The 19,288-nt window shown below is 49.3% G+C and overlaps 1 protein-coding gene across 3 annotated transcripts; it reads left to right on the forward strand.

Moving 5' to 3' along the window:
• The first annotated feature begins 9,451 nt into the window (after nt 1-9,451).
• On the forward strand, nt 9,452-13,872 carry LOC134523534 (urotensin-2 receptor-like). 3 transcript variants are annotated; one of them, XM_063352522.1, is made up of 2 exons: nt 9,452-9,659; nt 12,162-13,872. In XM_063352522.1, the coding sequence occupies exon 2, from the start codon at nt 12,306-12,308 to the stop codon at nt 13,452-13,454; it is 1,149 nt and encodes a 382-aa protein (XP_063208592.1). In that variant the 5' UTR covers nt 9,452-9,659; nt 12,162-12,305; the 3' UTR covers nt 13,455-13,872. The 3 variants fall into 3 exon arrangements, with proteins under 3 accessions (XP_063208592.1, XP_063208594.1, XP_063208593.1); XM_063352524.1 differs by having other exon boundaries at nt 9,466-9,556; XM_063352523.1 differs by lacking the exon at nt 9,452-9,659 and adding an exon at nt 9,686-11,259.
• Nucleotides 13,873-19,288: the final 5,416 nt, after the last annotated feature.

A 19,288-nucleotide genomic window follows, 5' to 3' on the forward strand; every position in this document is an offset into this window, starting at 1 on the left:
AAACATGCTCTCCAACTGTGAAACCAGGCGCCTGCTCAGCCTTCCTACTGCTTTCAACCAGGGAAATAAGACCCTTTTTCTATATTAAAGTTTTTTCTAGGAGAATTTCCTTCTGACATAAAATGCCGATGCTGCATCCTTCTCAGGTAGGGTTTATAAAACGCAGGAGCAAGCAATGGTGGGGACAGCAGCAGGGGACCACTGCATCCTCCGAGAAATGAAATGAAAGAAGGGAAGCAACCGCTCCCCACGGGGAACAGGCCCCTGCTCAGCATGAAGCATCATGTCCACTGCCTGCTTGACCCAACATCCTCCAGCCAGTTCCTATATCAAAAAGCCAACAGAGGAAGGAACAGCACTCAGCCATCACCCCTGTGCTCTGCAGCATCCATCGCTGCCGCTCAGACCTTCTCCCGGTGACGCAGAGTTCCCTGCAGAGAGGTCTCACCGGCACAGGTGACGCATCTGCTACCTTCTCCTCATCACAGGAAGCAACCCGTGGAGGGCAAAACGCTTTATTTAAAAACTGGCACACGCTTTAGAGTCTTTCAAGTAACACCTGTCATTTCTGGCAGTGCTATTAGCTCAAAGTCTTTCTCTCTCAAGTACCCTGCACGCAGTTGTTCCCACCTGCCTCGGCAGGGACTCACAGCAGCGCACGGGGCATGGGAGGTAAATGCACAAAACTCAACATACCTGAGGACAGATGCTCCACTGATGGATTTTGAGAAGAAGTAAGAGCTTACCTCACTCTAATCACCCCTCTAACCGCAGAGTGGTACCCAGTGCCACCACTGCCACCATCACTGGATGGCAGGGCACATCTCCATCCACTGTGATGGCCCCACACGCCACAGACTGAACCACAGGGTCAAAAACCCTTGTGCCAGGCTGCTGTTTCGGCTGAGGCTGCCCGTACCCTGGAGCGTCTGAGCTGTACAGCCCATGCCATAACCAGAGATGGCTTACGGAGGGGAGCAAAGCCTCTGCCCCTGCTTGGTGGCCTCCAACCTTCTGCTCTGCCAGCACGCTGCTGTGAGGGACTGGATGCTTCTGGTCAAGAGAAGCCCTGAAAACACACAGGGTGCATAGTAGAAGGAGGGCAGCAGCCCCAGTGGGGCTGAACCAGCATCGCAAGGACTCTGGCTCAGAGTTTGGTGACACTGACACAAGGGAAAAAAAAAGGGATTTTACTGTCTCCTTTACTGTCTTCACAGCAATGTGAAGACAGGCACTAGAACTCAGCACTGAGCTATCACCAGTGAGAACAGAAGTTGCTCGTCAGAGTAAGCAAGAAAATGCATTATGTAGGAGTATAATTTATTACAGAAAAGCACGTTTTTTAAGGGGAATCTGAATTAGCATCTGCAGCTTCAGAGAGGTAACCCTTCGCAGCACCGGCTGTCAGGGACTGCCACCATCCCCACGTCCTTCCAGCTCTACCCCCATGTGTGCAGGATCGCAAATGCCACCACAGAGTCCACACTGGTATAAGCTCTGTGCAATAACATTTGCTGCTCTTTACATGCTGCCAGACAACCTTTCACGCTTCATCTTGTGTATCTTACAAGAGGGTTTTGAAAGCTCCAGCAGAAATCTTTGCTGCCAGGCAGAGGCAGCGAGAACCAAGGACGTGTGCTGCTCTCCATGCTGGGAAAACACCTGGGATCAGCAACAGGAGCTTTAGCTGGAAATGGCGGGAGCCTGTTTTTTTCCCTACAAGTCTTCTGACCCCAAAACCACTTCCCTAAATCCTCTCATTCCCAGCTATGAGGAACCAGGCTGAGAAATAGAGAACAGCCTCCCAGCAGAGAACAGGGCAGCTGGAGAAGAGAAGATGACTGAGGACATTGAGCAAAACTGCAAAGCAGCGGTGTGGTCAGCACAGCCAGGCACACCAGAGCATGGAGGTGCTGCACAGGATATATGTACTAGCAAATAACAGCAAGGAAACTTTTGTCTCTAGTCTAGATCAGGTTTTGGCCCGTGGAAGGTGTTTCTCTCAGTTTGGCTGTACTCCCCATGGTTTTTCTGATGATCATTTGGAGGATTTCCAGGAGAACTCTGCTGCGATTTTTTTGTTTGTTAATCTTGAGTGCTTTGCAATAAAGAGAACTCAGGAGCATTTTTCTGTGTTCCCCTGCCCCAGTCACTCTCAAAAGATTGTCAAAAAGATTGTCAAAATCAGATTATAATTGGCATGAAGGAAAATATGAGATATTACCCAGGCCAAATCCTCTGCTGTGCTGAAGAGGTTCTCCCAAAAGGCATTTGTAAGAGGGAAGCTCTTCTCAGCATTTGGAGGGAAGCGATGACCTCTTCTGCCTACCCCAGTCTGCCTTCCCCCGAGTAATCAAACCCCCTGCAGCTCTTCCAGGAATTGAAAGGGAGGTGGGGAGGTCAAAGGATAAAGAAGCTCAAATAGCACATCTCAGACCTTGCTAACAAAAAGGTAAATGGGGCTGTGCAGACTGGAGGGGCTGGAGGAGGAGACGACAACCGTCTTCACAAAGTCACGGAGGATCCTGCAGGATGGCCTGATTTAGTTTTAACAAGGCAGCTGTGCAAATGACACGTTGGCTGCACTATGTAGCACAAAAGACTGCCAGCAAAGTCACCAGCTTATTTAAATTAGCAGCACCCAGCTTTAAGCACTGCCGAAATAGCTTTAGCACTGCTAAAACCCAACCGAGGCTAGGACAAGCTCAGGGCTAACACAGGCCACCACGGGCAGGACCCACCTCTCCCGCTGCACACAACGGGGCCTGGCCAGGGACATGTTCGACTGGGACAAATCCATGAGCATCTGTATTAATCACTGATGTCAGATATAAACGCACTCATCGCTAATCAAGATTTGCTGTACTTGTATAAAACACATGCTCATTAGCAGCGGTTTCCAGCATCCTTATCTCTGTCCTCCGCAGTTCTCTGTACCCCAAAGAACAACTCCTGATGCAGCAGCAGAAAAGAGGAGAGGAAAACTTCTCCTCGGCAGGGCCTGGATGCTTTGGCTTTTCCAGACGCTGAGGGGTAAATGCATTTGGCAAAACTGACTTGCAAAGCCGAAATACATTGTAAATCAACGTATTTAAGTTCTTGTTTGCGTTTGTACGCAGGCCCTTTGGCATTAGATACAGCTCAAAAATGAGCACATTAGATACAGCTCAAAAATGAGCACATTAGAACCTTTTTTTTTGCACGCAAAGCACCAAGAAGCGTAGCCGCTGCTCTGCCTCCCTCTTGGCAGAAACTTTTACGCACAGATGTGCTGTTTGGCTGAGCCCCAGTTTGATGTGGTAACACTGAGCACCTTGACTTCTACATTAGTAAAAAGGGCCCATATTAGTGTGTTAATGTTGCTCTCTGCATTTTATTTCAGACGGAAACCACGCAGAGGGCTGTGCCTGAGGGAGCCCTTCCCGAGTCCACCTGAGCACAAGTCATCTGTACGGGCTGCAGTGCGCTGCAGTCCTGTCTCCCAGCCTCAAACAGGCACCCAGCTGCTGTGCAGTAAGGATCTCCTTTAATTTATCAAAATCAGGGACTAAACAGGGTTCAGTCCAGCCTCCAACCAGAGTAACCAGTCCACGTACAAGGTGAGCGTGTTGGTACAACAGACAGCAATGAAACGCACACACACCAGCAGGGATACACTGGCACACTCATTTTCCAATGAATACCCAGTCCCTGCATATGGGAAACAACAGCTAAACCGAACCACTTCATTTAGTCTGATGGACACACACGGCCACCTGGTTCCAGGTATAGAAAGATCACCAGCAGCAGGAGCTGCACAGTGATAGCTGCTGTACAAACACAGCTCCAGTAACAAACTCACCCCACCAGAGCCTGACCGTAACCTGAGGGTGATTTAAGCTGTTTGCAAAGAAATACAAATCCGGAATGAGCACTGACAGTCTGAGACAAATCCAGCCTCCGCCTAACCCATCGCAAACGCTCAAGAAAGTTTAGCGAAGTACTTGGTCACTTAACACCAGCAACCCTGGAGGAGGAGAGGGGATGAATCTACATGAGATGGCCAACTCATCGCATCCCCCAAGGACAATCACATAACAGGACGGACGGATGGATGAATGAAGACACAGACATAGTGACCATTTTTTTAATTGCAAAGTTATTTAGGATGCAAACGTAGATTTTCTGGAGGGCAGGAAGAGAAAGAATTAAGAAGGCTGTAACTCCCCCTTGTCACCCACCATCAAGGTGATCTGGGCCACACCTGGCAGCTGAGGCTCCCCTCCCACCTTTGCAGAGCACAGTGGGATCTAGCTGTGACGCAGAATCACTGTCATCTCTATTTAACAGCCCCACAACGTGCCTTGCAGATTGGACAAGGGACAAATTCTGCCTGCCTGGTGAGTGCATGGGATGTTCAGCCACCAGAATGCTGCCACCCTACCAGGGGACTGGGACAGGAGGCAGGGTTTGGATGCTCTGCAGGCTGTGTAGGCATCAGACCTCCTCCTGGAGATCAGCCTGCACCCCAGGGACTGAGCAGGAGGATCCACGCAGGAGGCAGTGATGGTCCCTCCTTCGGGAGCACCCCCGATCCTGAGCAGCCATGAAGGAGCCCCAGCTCCATTCCCCAAGAGAGACCAGCAGTGCCTGTCCGAGCTTGGTGCTAGCCTCAAACAGATGAATCCTTCAGCATGGAGAAATCGCCCCCATTCACATGTCAAACACCGGATGTTAAATCTGAATGTCCGCTACCTTGGGTCCCTGGCGCAGCCGTGGGAACACTCCCGGCCCCAAGGCAGGTGCCGGGATGCCTCGCAGAGACTCGGACCGGTCTGCAAATGTCGAGGGCTGCCAAAACAGAGGCCAAGTGATCTCCCTCATGCATGTCACGCAGGAAAACGAATGCCATCCTGTCTGCTGTCCAGAGCTCGGGGCTGGAGTCAGATCAGCCGCAGAGATGGAATAACATCTCCTCCTAATATGGTTTGTCTGTAAAGTATATGTGACCTAGTGGGACAGGACAATCAGGGCAGAAGATAGTAACTGGGGAAAAAGCCCCCTGAGCTGACTGTGTACCCTGCACGAGGGCAGCAGACCACAGACCCCCATCCTCCCAGCTGTGCAGCACTTTGGGGAACATTGAGGCAGCTCAGCCTTGCTGCCCTCTGCACTCCTGCCCCCCAGCCACCACACAAAGGGACCTCACTTGTTCCAATTCACCTCAGCCCTGATGGGCATGATATGAGTCCCCATCACACACACCTTATTGGGAACGCAGGGGCCTGAGCCTCAAAGGGAAAACTCGCGTTGTGGAGACCAGCCCCTGACCACAGCAGCCTGGGAGAGAAGTTTAGCCCATTATGCCCCACCACTTGCTTGTGTAAGAACAGAGGTGATCTGTGTGATCTTGAAGGGACCCCTATAACAGCAAGGAGGAATTCGGGAGCGAGCGGAGCAACCGAGTTCATTAGAGACATAAGAGCAATCCCAAGAGGAAAGCTGGGAGAAGCTCTGGTCTCTTCTGCTCCTTCCACCTCTTCAGGACCAGCCATAACCATGCTCCAGGGCTGGAGATAGTGCAGGTGTTACCTGCAAATCCCAGGGAGTCATAACTTGAGCCCTCTGCCCTTTCTCACCCAAACTCCAGAGCACCCATAGAGAACATCTGGGTTGCTTCCCCTGCCTCGGACAGTGACACTATTTGGGCCAGAAACACCAGACGTGGTAGCTAAGAACCCGGGACAGCATCTCAGTCCCCTCTCAACACCACTCCTCAAACTGTCCATGCAATTTACCCCTGTGCAGGGGAAAAGCTGATAGCTACACATAAATCCTCCTGGGCTAGTAGAGAGCTCAGGGAGGGATGAACACTCTCCGCGAACAGAGCAGCTATAAACCCGGTATCTGTGTGAGCGATCCTGGATGAGGGAAAATAAGCTGGTGATTTCAGCCCCCGGAGTCTCACTTTCACACAAAGCAGCCAAGAGCAAAGCCATACCGACTCAGAAAGGACAACTGAAGTTTCATATTGCAAAAAAACAGGAAGAAAGGAGACAAAAATGCCAAAAAAGCTCTGTGATGTCTCCAAATGCGTTGGCCGAGTTTGGGTGGCTCTTTCACTGGCGGGGACAGATAGCAGGAAGAGTGAAAACAGTAGTTGGGGACCAACTGGGAATTTGGATATCGCATTTGCATGTGTCCCAGACCATGAGTGCTGGAACGGAAGGATTTAAATGCGAGTTTCCTAGGAACAAGAGGTGACCGGGGGACTGCCATGCCCTGCACAGCAAGTCACCACCACCTCACCAATGCTCCTTCTCAGGAGATGCTGCCATTTGCCTGTGCTCCCGGCTGCCTGGAGGACCCGGGTTCAGCACGATGCTGCAAATTCTTCGTCTCCTTTGGGCTGATCCCAAAATCAGGCCAGCTTCACATAAACTAATTTGAATTTCTGTGGGACCATGATAACAGTTGCAGTGGAGACATGTACGCTCCATCGTGGGTATTAAAGGGGTAATACCTTTATTAATACCGAGTAAACCAAGTCAGGCAAATGGGAATCACATCTTACCCTGAGCTTGCACGTGTTTCTAGACCTGACCCAGACAAAGAATGCAGACACATTCATGAGATTCTTTTATCAGTTTTGGCTATAATTGTGCACGCTCTTCCCTACACAGAGGGAGCAGCACTTTATTACATTTTTAAAATACGATACATAGACAAACTTACACTTCCAGCTCGGAGCAGAAAGAAGCCCATGGCTGCTGGCAAACCTGGTCTCAAAACTGCCCCAGGAAAAGTGGAACGTGCTGAAGAGGCCCTGCACAGACCGGGGGAGACAGCAGACCGTCAATGGGGCACACAGCCCAGCTCAAGAGACACAAAAGATTTGACTGGTTCAGTTGACGTTGTAATCGGTAGCCAAACACACTCAAATTCACTTAGCACTGTCATAAATCCTGATACCAAAGGGGAGAAGGAGTCTTTTTTGCCCTGCATTTCACAGAGTAACAGTGGTTATTACCTTTGCAGTAACTTTAGAAGGCTCCTATGCAGAACCCACGCCTTGTAGCAGTGGATGTTGTTTGAATGATTAAACAGACCTGCTTCATATCTCAGAGGGCTCCTACCTTCAGCCGATATTGACTGTGCAGTTCCTAGTCCTGTTGCAAATCGTGTGGGCTGGAACTCCTGTCTATAGCTCTAATAGCATCTGACAAATGTGAAAAACCCTGAAACTCGGCACCGGGAGACAAGTGAGCTCAATGATCTCTGTTTTACTGATGGGGAAAATCAGGGGAACAGAAGGAGCAAAACTATAGCCACAATCAACCCTCTGAGCCAGGGCCGTGAATCTGACACTGTCCATGCTGCTCTTGAACGCCTCTCCAAACAGCTCCTCTAACGACTCCAGCAGGACACAGACCTGTCCAACTTCCCCCCATGGCAGCCCTGTGGGCACTGAGATTTCCTGATAAACAAACACACTGGTATAACGTTTTTCAAAAGGCTTAAGCACCAAAAAAGGCAGTACCAGGTTGGGATCAAGAGCTCCAGGAAAAGTGATGGGTTGCCTAGAAACCTTCCCCCATCCCATTCCTCCTTCCTTTCCCTGGCATGGGCCGATACCAACCCAACTGCCACCTCAGTGACAGAGGAGTGACAGACCGCGACAGTTCCAGTGTAGGCACCTGGAGAGAGACCTGCACACGCCTACCAAGCGCTGGAGACTGAAGCAGCATGGACGAGCCATGCCCAGCAGAGGCACCCACCTCCCCAGTCAGCATCACTGCATCCGCACTGGGCTTCTGCCAATGTGCCCTTTGAGCTGCACGCAGACAGCAGCAGGGGATTCAAGGACAGCAGCAGGTTGTCCATGCTCTGTATGGGAAGAGGAGACTGTCACACAAGTGACCCAGTGGATCACCCGCAAACAAAGCATTTTGCCAAGGGCTTCACCTTCAGTATTCACCAAGGGACCACCGCCACTCGCTGGAGCGTGAGAAGCAGCTTCCAGCCCACACCTTTCCAAAGATTTCTAGGGGCCAGCCACAAAATACAGATTTAGAAAAAAAAAAACACCTTTAGAGCAAAACACCTCATACATTTGAGGGTGTTTGGGCTGAGGTTTTAGAGCTCAACCAGCCCTGGTTAGAGCTGCTAACGTAAAAATCTATTTTCATTGCAAAAATTAAGCCTCCACATGAGGATTTGCCCAAGTCCTCACCACACTCAAAAGCTCATACATAAGAGGGACCCTGCTTTGCACATCAGCTGCCCCGTTGCAGGGACAGACACAGCTGGTGCCCACCAAGTCTTGCAGGTGCCACCGCAGTCACACTGTGCAGCTCGAGGGAAACTGGGCTCACACTGCAGGAAGGCAAAACCTTAGACACAAGATGCATCTGAAAGCACAGATGAGAACAAAGGAGAAATGATATAAGTAACCATGGAACGAGTTAGAGGAGGAAACGGCTCTCAGTTAGTAACAGTGATGCAGGAGGGATGAGCCGGGAAGTGCCAGGTACTGCCACCTCCCAGAAGCTCCATGCTGGGAAGCATCACCTAATTGCTATGGCTGCCCAGATGCAAACCAGTGAAGCAAGCAACGGGCCAGACAGGCACCTCCCACACACCCATGTCCAGCAGGAGACACCCCGGGAGAGGTGGGTGCTCCTCACTTCCCACTGGCATAAATCAGGAGCAATTCCCTGCAGTCCACATAGCTAAAGCAGGGGAACGGGAGGAAGAGCAATCCCATCGTGTGCAAGCAACCAGCACAGTATTCAACTGCTAACAAAATAATCCTGAATTTAGCTTCGGCATTTCCCAGCGCCAGCCCTTTCCTCACACGCTTTTTTTCTAGGTGCCTGGTTGCTCTCACTCCTTCTTTACCCTCCTTGAGTATGGCTGGGGAAAGGCAACCAGCCGAACCCCAAACAACCTGGATAACATTTTGTTACCGCCAGCCTGAAATATCTCAGATGCCGTGGTGCGTGATACCACCACACAGATTCGTCTGTTAATACGCCCTCCAACCCAAATAAACTTTGGCTTCACTTTGGAATTGATCTCAGAATCGAGGAGCTCTGCCGTTTCCCTGGGCAGCCGACCCTCCCGCAGGAATTTAACCCTCCCTGGCCCGACCACTCTCCCCTGACACAATGCTTTTGCTCAGGCGACGTTAGGCATTTGAGCTCTCCAGTGCGATGTAAAGAGGGCTGGGATGGCTTTTCCTATCACTGGTCCTGGGATGAAAACAGCCATGACATCTCCCATCCCCAGTGGCTCACGGCCAGGCGGGGGGAGCCAGCTAAACAAGCCATGGCTATCAAAATGCTGCTGCTTTAAAAAGGCTCTTTGCTGGCTGCAGTCAAAACCACGCTATGCCTAACGTCACTGAGTAACAGAAATAGCAGGCGTGAGTGAAGGGAGGAGAATGAGAGTATTAAGAGCGCACAGATTTCAAACATACTTGGCTAGGTAGCACGCTCCCTTCCTGCCGCTGCCTTTCCAGATGCGACGGAGCACAGGGATCTCTCGCTGTCTGCCCAGGAAGGAGGATTCTCTGGTTTTCTTTTTTTCTCCTTTTTTAAGTTTCAGCTTTAATACTACCAGATTCCTTTTTATTTTATTTCTTGTAGGAAACGTCATCTACTGGATTTAAAAGCAAGGTTTGAGCAGGAGGAATTCATTTATGTCTGTAGCTACTGATGAATGTGCATGGTACTCCTGTGTGATGATAATGCAGAGGGAAAGGCAGGATTGGCTGAGAAAATTGCTTAGACCGTAAGATGCTTGAACAGCTGCTTGGAATAACAAGCTCTCTATTGTATGTGTGTCTGTGCATATGTGTGAGTGTGTGCATTTCTGTACGAGTGCAGCAATGACAGTCACTTTAAAATTATGCAAGGTTTCCCCAGTTTGCATAATTTTCCTCCTCTAGGAGTGAGGACTTGCCTAGCTGTGGGCTCTGTCTGGAGACAGGTGAAGCGTCCGAATTGAATTAGTGCTGTAGCAATTTTATGAATGAAGCCAAAGGCAGGTTGGGTGGCAGAGGAGCAGAGCAGGCAGTCACGGTGTGCTGAGCAGTCCCCAGCAGGAGCTGTCACGCCAGGGAACCGCACGGACGCGCAGAGGCACAGACCTGCTACAAGTGCCCGGAACACAAAGTGAGGCAGCTGCAAGAAAACAGCACCTGGGCCATGGAAACATGCTCCTGAAAATGAGCTATCGCAAATCCAACTGAGCTTGCTAGCTGCGTGTGTGACCATCTCTGGGCTTAGCTGGAGCATCCCATGCAGAGCCATTCATTTCCAACCAACGTGCCAGCACTCGTGCGGCAGAGGAGCAGGCAGAGCTCCCCGAGCACCCGCATCTCCTTCATGTGTGACACTTTTGCTGCCAGCACAGCTCGTATGTGAACATCGATAAAGCAGAAGATGAGGGAGCAAGCTGGTGCCTGGACAGGACCGCACAGCACAGCAGGGGAGGGAGGAGGCAGATTTGGGATTTGGGTTTGCAAGGTCCTAGAAATGGTCGAGGATGCTGGTGAAGCTGCTGCAGACCAGCCCGAAGGAATGACATCCCAAAGGAGCACTGACCACTGCAGGACCACGCTTCATCTCTCCCCCTCGGATGCCTGTACCTAAGGGGCTTGGATGGCAGATGGGCTCTGTGTATTTTCTCTTCTTTTTTTGCACTCCTATCCCAGTTGTTAGGCGAGGAGAAGTCTCCCTCTGCACTGGACTGCGTTCTTTTATGCGGATTTTTTGCATGACATCTCCATAGCACCGATCACCCACAGCAGGTGGTAATGGGAGGAAGAGAAGATGAGGGCAAGTCACGAAGAGGATGAACACTGTCCACCCTCTAGTGCTATAGAGGTCGCTGCCAGGGTCTTTGACACAAGGGCAGTGGGAGGAGGGCCTGGGGCTGTAATCCTGATGCCAAGGAGTAAGTGGGAGGAAAAGGGCAAAGGAGTCACAGCTGGTGTGGAGGTAAAGGGACGCCGAACTCACTGGGAAAACCTGCAAAACTTAGCAAATTCCCAGGATAAAACAACCTGCCCAGTGGAACGAGGCAGAGGGAAGTCTCTGCCTGCTGAGCCCAGCACCCCCTCTCACAACGTTTTCCAAACAAAGAGACAGTTTGAGCTCCACAAAATACACAGCGTGAACGCACTTCTGTGTGCACTGACCTTTCAGTTGGCACAGGCTTTTGGTATGCCTTAACATTTGGAAATTTTATCTGCCTCTTCAGTGTTTCTCTCAGGTAGGTTTGATCTCCCTTTGCCGACACCCAGAGCTGGTATAATTCAAAGCAACAGGGTCATGATTTGTACAGCATTGAGCTTGAGCTCACCGAAAGCTCCCACGTACAAAGAGTGACTACCTGCCTAACACGCCGCAGAGCAATCTCACACCTCGCTGCATGAGGCTGCCTGGACAGGTTCACAGACAGGTCTGTCTGAAATGTATCTATCCACGGACAGGTGAAAATCTGTGGGATTGCTCTTGACAGACAGCACGAAAAAACCTGATTTTACAGACATATAAAACCCGCAGTGCAACCTACAACTTGCTCTATAGATAGAAAATGCCTTTTTTCTCCTTCACTCAACTACAATTTGAAACTGCAGTTAGGACATAGCCGGAGCTTCTCATTCAAGGAAAGTTGCTCCGTGAAAAAAAACGCAGAAATGCTTGGACAGGACTTTGAGTGTATCACGTACACAAAATAGATGACAATTGGTCTGCAAGTGGTAAATACAAAGTTTGTTTTCACTTTTTTGGGGTCTTTTACTCCTTCAGAGTTAAGAGCTTAGCAAAGAGGTTTAAGCAATCGTGCTGACAGGTCTGCAAGCTGTGGTTATGAATTTAGGAAGGACGCTTTTTTCCCTAACCCCAAACTAACTACAAGGATTTGCAGCAAGTGGTTCCAGTAATCCACACAAACTCTTTTGTTTCTTCCACGGACGCACTAAAACATGTCATTCCTCAAAGCTGTGCTCTTGTAATGATAGCATGAATCCTACACGAGTGGCCTCTGTGCAGAAGAACTTTGGTACATGCAGACAGTGCAGATACATACTCAGGGACAGGTAACTTCTCAATAATAATTTGTGTTGCTCTGTCAGATTTCTAATATGTTGGTTTCTGATGTCTTTCCTCTAGTGGAGAATGCAGATCTTCCTTGGATGAGACCCCGCTAAGAAATGGTTCACCATCTCCCAGCAGAGGCATTTCTCAGAGCAGAAAGAACAGATCTTCAGACCCCTGTGGCATGAACAAAGCCTCTGGCGTTAAAAGGCCAGGAGGATGTCCCTAACCGACGAACTGGAGAGCCATTTTTCTGCAACCCCCTACATGGTGACAGACACAAGTGAGGGCAGCCTGTTCAGAATCAGACCCAACGCCTCCATCAATGCCACCGGAGACGGCATGCCAGCCTCCAGTTCCATGGAGGACATGATCGCCATCTGCACCATCGGGACGATCCTCTCCCTCATGTGCGTGATCGGGGTGACAGGCAACGTCTACACCTTGCTGGTGATGTGCCATTATTTGCGGTCATCTGCCTCCATGTATATTTACATCATCAACCTTGCCCTGGCAGACCTGCTCTACCTTCTAACCATCCCCTTCATTGTTGGGACCTACTTCATTCAGAAATGGTACTTTGGGGACATTGGCTGCCGCATCCTGTTCAGTCTGGACTTCCTCACCATGCACGCCAGCATCTTCACCCTCACAGTCATGAGCACGGAGCGCTACTTTGCTGTGCTGAAGCCCCTGGACACAGTGAAGAGGTCCAAGAGTTACCGAAAGGCCATTGCTGTTGTCATCTGGCTGGTATCGCTGCTGCTCACTCTTCCCATGCTCATCATGATCCAGCTGGTGCAAAGGGACAACAAAAGCATCTGCCTGCCCACTTGGAGCAAGCTGTCCTACAAAGTCTATCTCACCATCCTCTTCGGTACCAGCATTGTGGGCCCGGGGGTAATCATTGGCTACCTTTACATCCGATTAGCTAAGATTTACTGGGTGTCGCAAACAGCATCCTTCAAGCAGACCAAGCGGCTGCCGAATCAAAAGGTGCTCTATTTAATCTTCACAATAGTGCTGGTGTTCTGGGCTTGCTTCTTGCCTTTCTGGATATGGCAGCTCCTCTTCCAGTATTATGAATCCTTCCCTTTATCTCCCAAGGTGATGAAGAACATTAATTATCTGACAACCTGTCTGACCTATAGCAACAGCTGTATCAACCCTTTCCTCTACACCCTGCTCACCAAAAACTACCGGGAGTACCTGAAGAACAGACAGCGGTCCCTTAGCAGCAGCAGTGGGTACTTCCAAAGGAGGAATCGGTTTCAGAGGATTTCAGGGCGATCCCTGTCCACGAGCAGTCAGCACTGCACAGAGACATACGTTCTTGCTCACGCTCCTTTGGGAAACAGCAGTGCCTGAAGGTAAAATACATCTCCGAGAGCAATCAATATTGACTTCAATGTTGCTTTGATTTAAAGTGTACCTTGTAAAGGCAAAGCCTTAGCAGATCCATAACGTGCACACATTTAGTCCAGAGGCTGTGCCATATGTCCGTTCTTATTTTCTTATGTGCCACTGATTTGATGCTAGCAACATTCGGCTGCACATCTACCTAAATAGCCTTTTGCTTTTTATCTTTCTATTTTATAGTGTATGTCTCCTCAAGTAGCCATCAATAACGACAGCCTATAAATAGGGCCATGGTTTTTAATCTTATCAGCTGTCTCACAGAGTTTAAAATTATGTTATCCCGTGAATGGCTGTAGTTTGCTCTTTCTTTTCTTTAGCAGTAATGCTAAAATTGTAGTTGTATAAGGACTGAAAACAGTGAAATAAAGACAAAGCAGCTGATGTTTGTGACTTGCAATCCAGTTTGAATTTGGGGTAGGACTGGACAACTTGGATGAGGCATATCCAGGGGTGTTTGTCCTGGTTTTGGTTGTATTCATGTCTATTCTTTACTCGCATGCGTGCACTGGGCTTGATTCTCCATTCACACAGGTGTCTGTAGCAGAGTTACACCACAGTTCACGTTAACGAGATGGGCTTCCCGTGACAGTGCCACAGCCAGGGAACACTCAGCATCCCCTAATGTGCTGACCCCAAACACATGAGCACCCACGTGGGGGAGCATCATCTGCCCTGGAGAAGTGTTTCTGCCCTCCTCCAAGGAGGAATCAGGAACTCTGATGTTGTTATTCTCAGGGCATCTATCAACAAACTGCAACAGCCAGCCTGAGGGACCAGACCTGCGCTGACAAGTCTAAGAGGAAAGGACAGAGGGAGAGGAGGGGGCGGGGAGATGCGATCTCCGATGGGCAAAGCTGTGCTATCTGAAGTCCTTAATAGTCTCAATTACAAAAGCAAAAGTTCCTCATTAGTGAGATCACTTGTCCTGTTCACAGGAGATGATTTTGCTTTACTGCGACAAAAAGTGAATATAGTCCCGCCTACACCAAGAACACTTTGCCTGTCCTGGCTTTCACTGATGATAAAGCATCATTAGTATAAATATATCCTCTATGATGTCTGGCGCTTCTCCAATGACTCTGAAAGTACCTTCTCTGGGACGCTGCCAACATCCGCACAGGAGTCCTCTGCTTGCATTAGCCCCGTTACCTCATTAGCAAGGATACAACGATGCAATGCCAACACAACTCTAACCAAGTTACAGAATTAGAAACAAATTAATCCTTAGAAGTAAATTCAGAACTGCAGTGTGTTACATCATTTAGCAGTGAAGTCCCTTTGCTTATCCAGGACCTGAATTTAGGTTTTTAACCACCTATTGCCCTTCAAGGCATTTAAATGGTCATTGCTCACGGGGACAGTGAAAGCTCTGCTTCCAGCCTCCCTGGGTGATACGCTTGGAAAAGAAATTACCTTTTTCATGCATGGGCTTAAAGTTTGTTATGTATGGGGAAGATTGCACGTATCATGCAAGACGACTCTCCTGCACAGAGTTTGAACGTTGAACTGCTGCAGAAACTGGAAGACTCTCACTCTGTGTCCCCAGCCGCCCCCCGCTCACACCATCCGCAGTGGTACTGCGGGTTGAGGAGCATTCCCTGCACCCTCCTCGCAGTGCAGTACCCTGACCAGCATGTCCCACTTCAGGATTAGCCCCTTCCTGATTTCAGATGGGCAGAAATACCATTATATTTGGCTATTCCCTACATTGACACTACATGTTAGTTTTCAGATCTTCCTCAGGCTGGAGACACGCTAGTCAAAGCCCATTAGAGAGAGCAAAGCATCCTTCTCCCCACCGTAAGGAAGAGGGAGCCCATGGATGGGAGGTGAAAAGGCTTGCTATATTCATGAACCCATTTTCCACTTGTATAGTCAGGCGTTTATGTAAACGCATGAATTTTAAGACATTACATTCTGAATGTCAGAATGTAAACTTTGGCCTCCTTCTTTTGGAAATTGCGATTTTAACTTCTCCTTGCTCAGAAACAGCCAGACAAGCTCAGCATGAGCAGTCCCCACCATTGTGAAGGAAAGCTACTGTAGGTTGAGCCTTTAGAAAGCACAGTCCATCTTTTCTAAAATCAGACAGTCAAAATGAGAGGACGGTTTGCAAATCTCAACTCATCCAGGCTTTACACACCAATGAGGACAGTACAGAAGAGTTACCAAACTCAGGAGCATATCTGTCCCCAGAGTTACTCAGCTGAACCCCTTTGTCCCCAGCAGGACTGCTCTGATTAACTCCTCCAAGCCCATCACCACCAACACACCTCACAGAAAAGATTTCCGAGAAGCCTGCCTGGCTCTGTAGGTGCAACAAGCACCCTGACAGCAGCATGAGCAGTGAGGCCATGCCAGAGGTCCTGCCGTGCGCCGGGAGCTGAGCTGGGCTCAGCACGGGGGTTCCTGCCTCCTTGGGAGGACACACAGCCTCAGCCCGGGCTGCAGCAGTCTCATTTCTCCTTTGAAGCTTGTGCTGTGCTCTCAGCAGGGGCTTGCAAACGTGTTTGTCAAATCAGCACAACAAAGCCAAGAGAAAAGAAGACACTCAAAAGTCAGGGAAGGATTGCAGGTGACGTTTCTGTCAATACTGGGTGATCTTTGAATGATGAGATGTTTCGTTGAAGCATTTTGATTTCCACCCCAGGCTGGGGGTTTTTTTGCTCCTTCAAACGCTTGTATCCATCACCACTCAGCACAGGCCACAATAAGGAAATATTATTCCAAGTCTATAGGTAAAAGCAGGACTCTGAGCAGTTCACAAGCCACGCGTGTCCCAGCTCTGCATCCCCAACTAAATTCACGGGGCGTCAGCCACACTCGGATCCCAAACATTAGACAGTTGTCGTCTTCCTCAAACCAAACAGCAACTCAACCACAAGAGCCTGCTGAATATAAATGGGGGAGCCAGAGCAGCCCGTGAGGTCCGAAGAAGGAACTGCCTCCAAGACATAGATTAATTGCTTGGTCAACGATAGTTATAATTATTGCACCCTATTTGTTCCTCCTCGTGGAAACCTATCAGCAGACAAAGATCCAAGAGCTGATCTTTGCATAAACAAAATTGAAAATTAATGTGAAAGGGATGTGTGTGTACATGTGGCCATGTGCTTGCATACCCCAAACCATGCCCCTACACCTGCACCCTACTTGCTAGCTCTTTCTCCTCTGCGGGGTGAAACCAGGAGCGCTCTCATCATCCTGAAGTGTTAAATCCCCCATCTCCAGCGCATTCAGTGCCCCACAGAGCGCATTTCACCAGCTGAACTCCAGGTAGCAGAAGTCAAAACCCCAATTTTTTGCTAATTTAAGCCAGGGAGCATTTGGCAATGCCTCAAGACTCAAAGAAAGCATAGTAGTAAATACACCACGGCAGGGTGTCCAAAAAGGGCCAGGACAGAGACGCCGGGCCCTGTGGTGCTCCTACCAGCTAGGAAAGGCCGGGTACCCACTCTGGTGGCTGAAACAGGCAGCAAACTACAGCTGGGGCCAGGCAATGTTTTCAGTTGGATAGTGACTTTGCCAGAAAAGGATGACGTTTGTGTTTACCCAAACTATCTGCAAAACCACCCAGAAATTTAAGAATCCTTCTGGAAATTCCTTTTTTTTTTTTTCCCCTTTCCTTTTTCCAAACACTGAATTGTCTCATTTCAGCCTTTAGGAGGCAAGACAACACAATTTCTCACTTGAAGGTGAAGTTTAATTCATAAGTTTGCTTACGCATCATTTTAAAAATCCTCTTTGCATTTTGTCGAAACCACAGGACTCTTACAAAAAGTCCCTGCAGTTCAAGCAGGAAAGCAGAGAGCAGCTGCTCACCGCGCTGTGCATCCCTCCAGCCAAAACCTGCCTGGAGGGGGTGGGCACCTGCGATGGGGAGCGGTCCAGCACCCACCCTCTGCCCAGTTCCCACTCACAGAGTCACAGCAATCATAGGCACAAACCTTCCTTCTCGCCCGCTGGTGGAGCCTGATTTAAGCTGATCGACCATCCGTGTCCGCCTGGTAACTGCAAGGGCACAAGACAAGGCTGCTTTGGGCCACCCTTTTAACCTGTGTGGGTGTCCCATTTTGATCCCTGGGAGATAACAAGGCCAGCAATTCTTCAGCCTACCTCTAACCAGACAGAAAACCCTTGGCACACGCTCCCAGGAGGGAGTCTGGGCGATAAATCAACATAGAATCATAGAATTGTAGAATGGTTCAGGTTAAAAGGGACCTTAAAGATCACCCAGTGCCACCCCCTGCCCTGGGCAGGGACACCTCCCACCAGCCCAGGTTGCTCCAAGCCCCGTCCAGCCTGGCCTTGAACCCCTCCAGGGATGGGGCAGCCACAGCTTCTCTGGGCAACCTGGGCCAGGGGCTCACCACCCTCACAGCAAAGAATTTCTTCCTAATATCTAATCTAAATTTACTCTCTTTTAGTTTAAAACCATTTCCTCTCATCCTATGGCTCCCCTCCCTAATCCAGAGTCCCTTCCCAGCTTTCCTGTTTTGTTTCACTTACGCCTGCAAGATGGGCAAGGACCAGCTGGGTGATTAGCAGGGATATAAAGAGCTCTTTAGCTCTTGGTCACTATCTCAGGACATGGCCAGGTTGGGAAAGGTTGGATTTCCAGATCGGCAGGTGATCTCCTTTCACTTCCCTGGGCTGCTTGCTAGGAAATTTCTAATTTCAGTGGTTTTTTGAGGGTATTAAAGGGAGAGGCCAAAGGTTGAACAGATCTCGGAGAGCAAATCTGCACCTTGGCAGAGCTGCCTAGAAAAAAACATTCCTCTTGCCAGTGCTGTCCCACTTGCATCTGCTGTCACTGCCACACTGGGCTGTCACCACTGAAACGGCTGTACCTGAGCCTCCCCCGTGCTCCCCCCAGCACCCAGAGGAGCTGCTACAGCAGCACACACTCAGACTGGCCTTTTTTTCTTCTTCTTTTTCTTCTCAAAATGCATGATCAAATCCTGAGACCCTCACTCAGCTTTTACTGCTTTCCCAGATCAAACTCCAGCTGTCTCCAGTGCAAGACTGGAGAATCCTTTGGAAGAAAAGCATCAGACCCTCTCACGTATTGGGCCAGCTTTGCTTTAAATTGGCACCCTGGCACACTGAATATCGCCTTATGCACAGCTGGACCCAGGCCATCTCTGCATGGGGATCCATGACATCTATTTACTGCATGAGCTATCATATCCTGGGAAAAAACGTGTCAGTTCTAAACGATTCTTGTCACTTTTGCATCTCTAAATTCAATATCTCTACTGTAAGTCCTGCTTACACCCTGCTACACCTGATTTGCAATTAAGGGTACTGATTTAGGCACATCAGAAATGTGGCGGAATCAAGAGAGTCAAGGAGGGAGTGTAACAGCAGAGAACAAATTCTGCTGCAGGAATAGAGAGGCATATTTGAAAGTGGGCTGGAAAAGGAGAGGCAGAGCAAAAGCAGGCAATTTGTTGCTGATTCCCATTTTTTCAGTGTAGTAAAACTGAAAGCTAACTGCAAACATTGCAGAAAAAATATCTCACATTGTTGAGGGAGTGTCAAGCAGCAGATAAATCCATTGTGGATATCAACAAAGAAATGCATACGAGGAAAAATAATATTCATTTTACAGTGATGGACCCTTCACTAACTTTTATTACTCGGGAAAGAGACCTCGGAGCTATAATAAGTCACCGGCTTCATGCTCAGCTGCAATGCAAGAAGCAAACATGCCAGTTGTGTAGAAAGGCACCAAGAGCAAAACTGGTTCAACCCCATCCAGCCATTTCTGGTTTAAAATT

This window comes from Chroicocephalus ridibundus, chromosome 14, assembly GCF_963924245.1.
Source record: "Chroicocephalus ridibundus chromosome 14, bChrRid1.1, whole genome shotgun sequence".
Classification (NCBI taxonomy): Eukaryota; Metazoa; Chordata; class Aves; order Charadriiformes; family Laridae; genus Chroicocephalus; species Chroicocephalus ridibundus.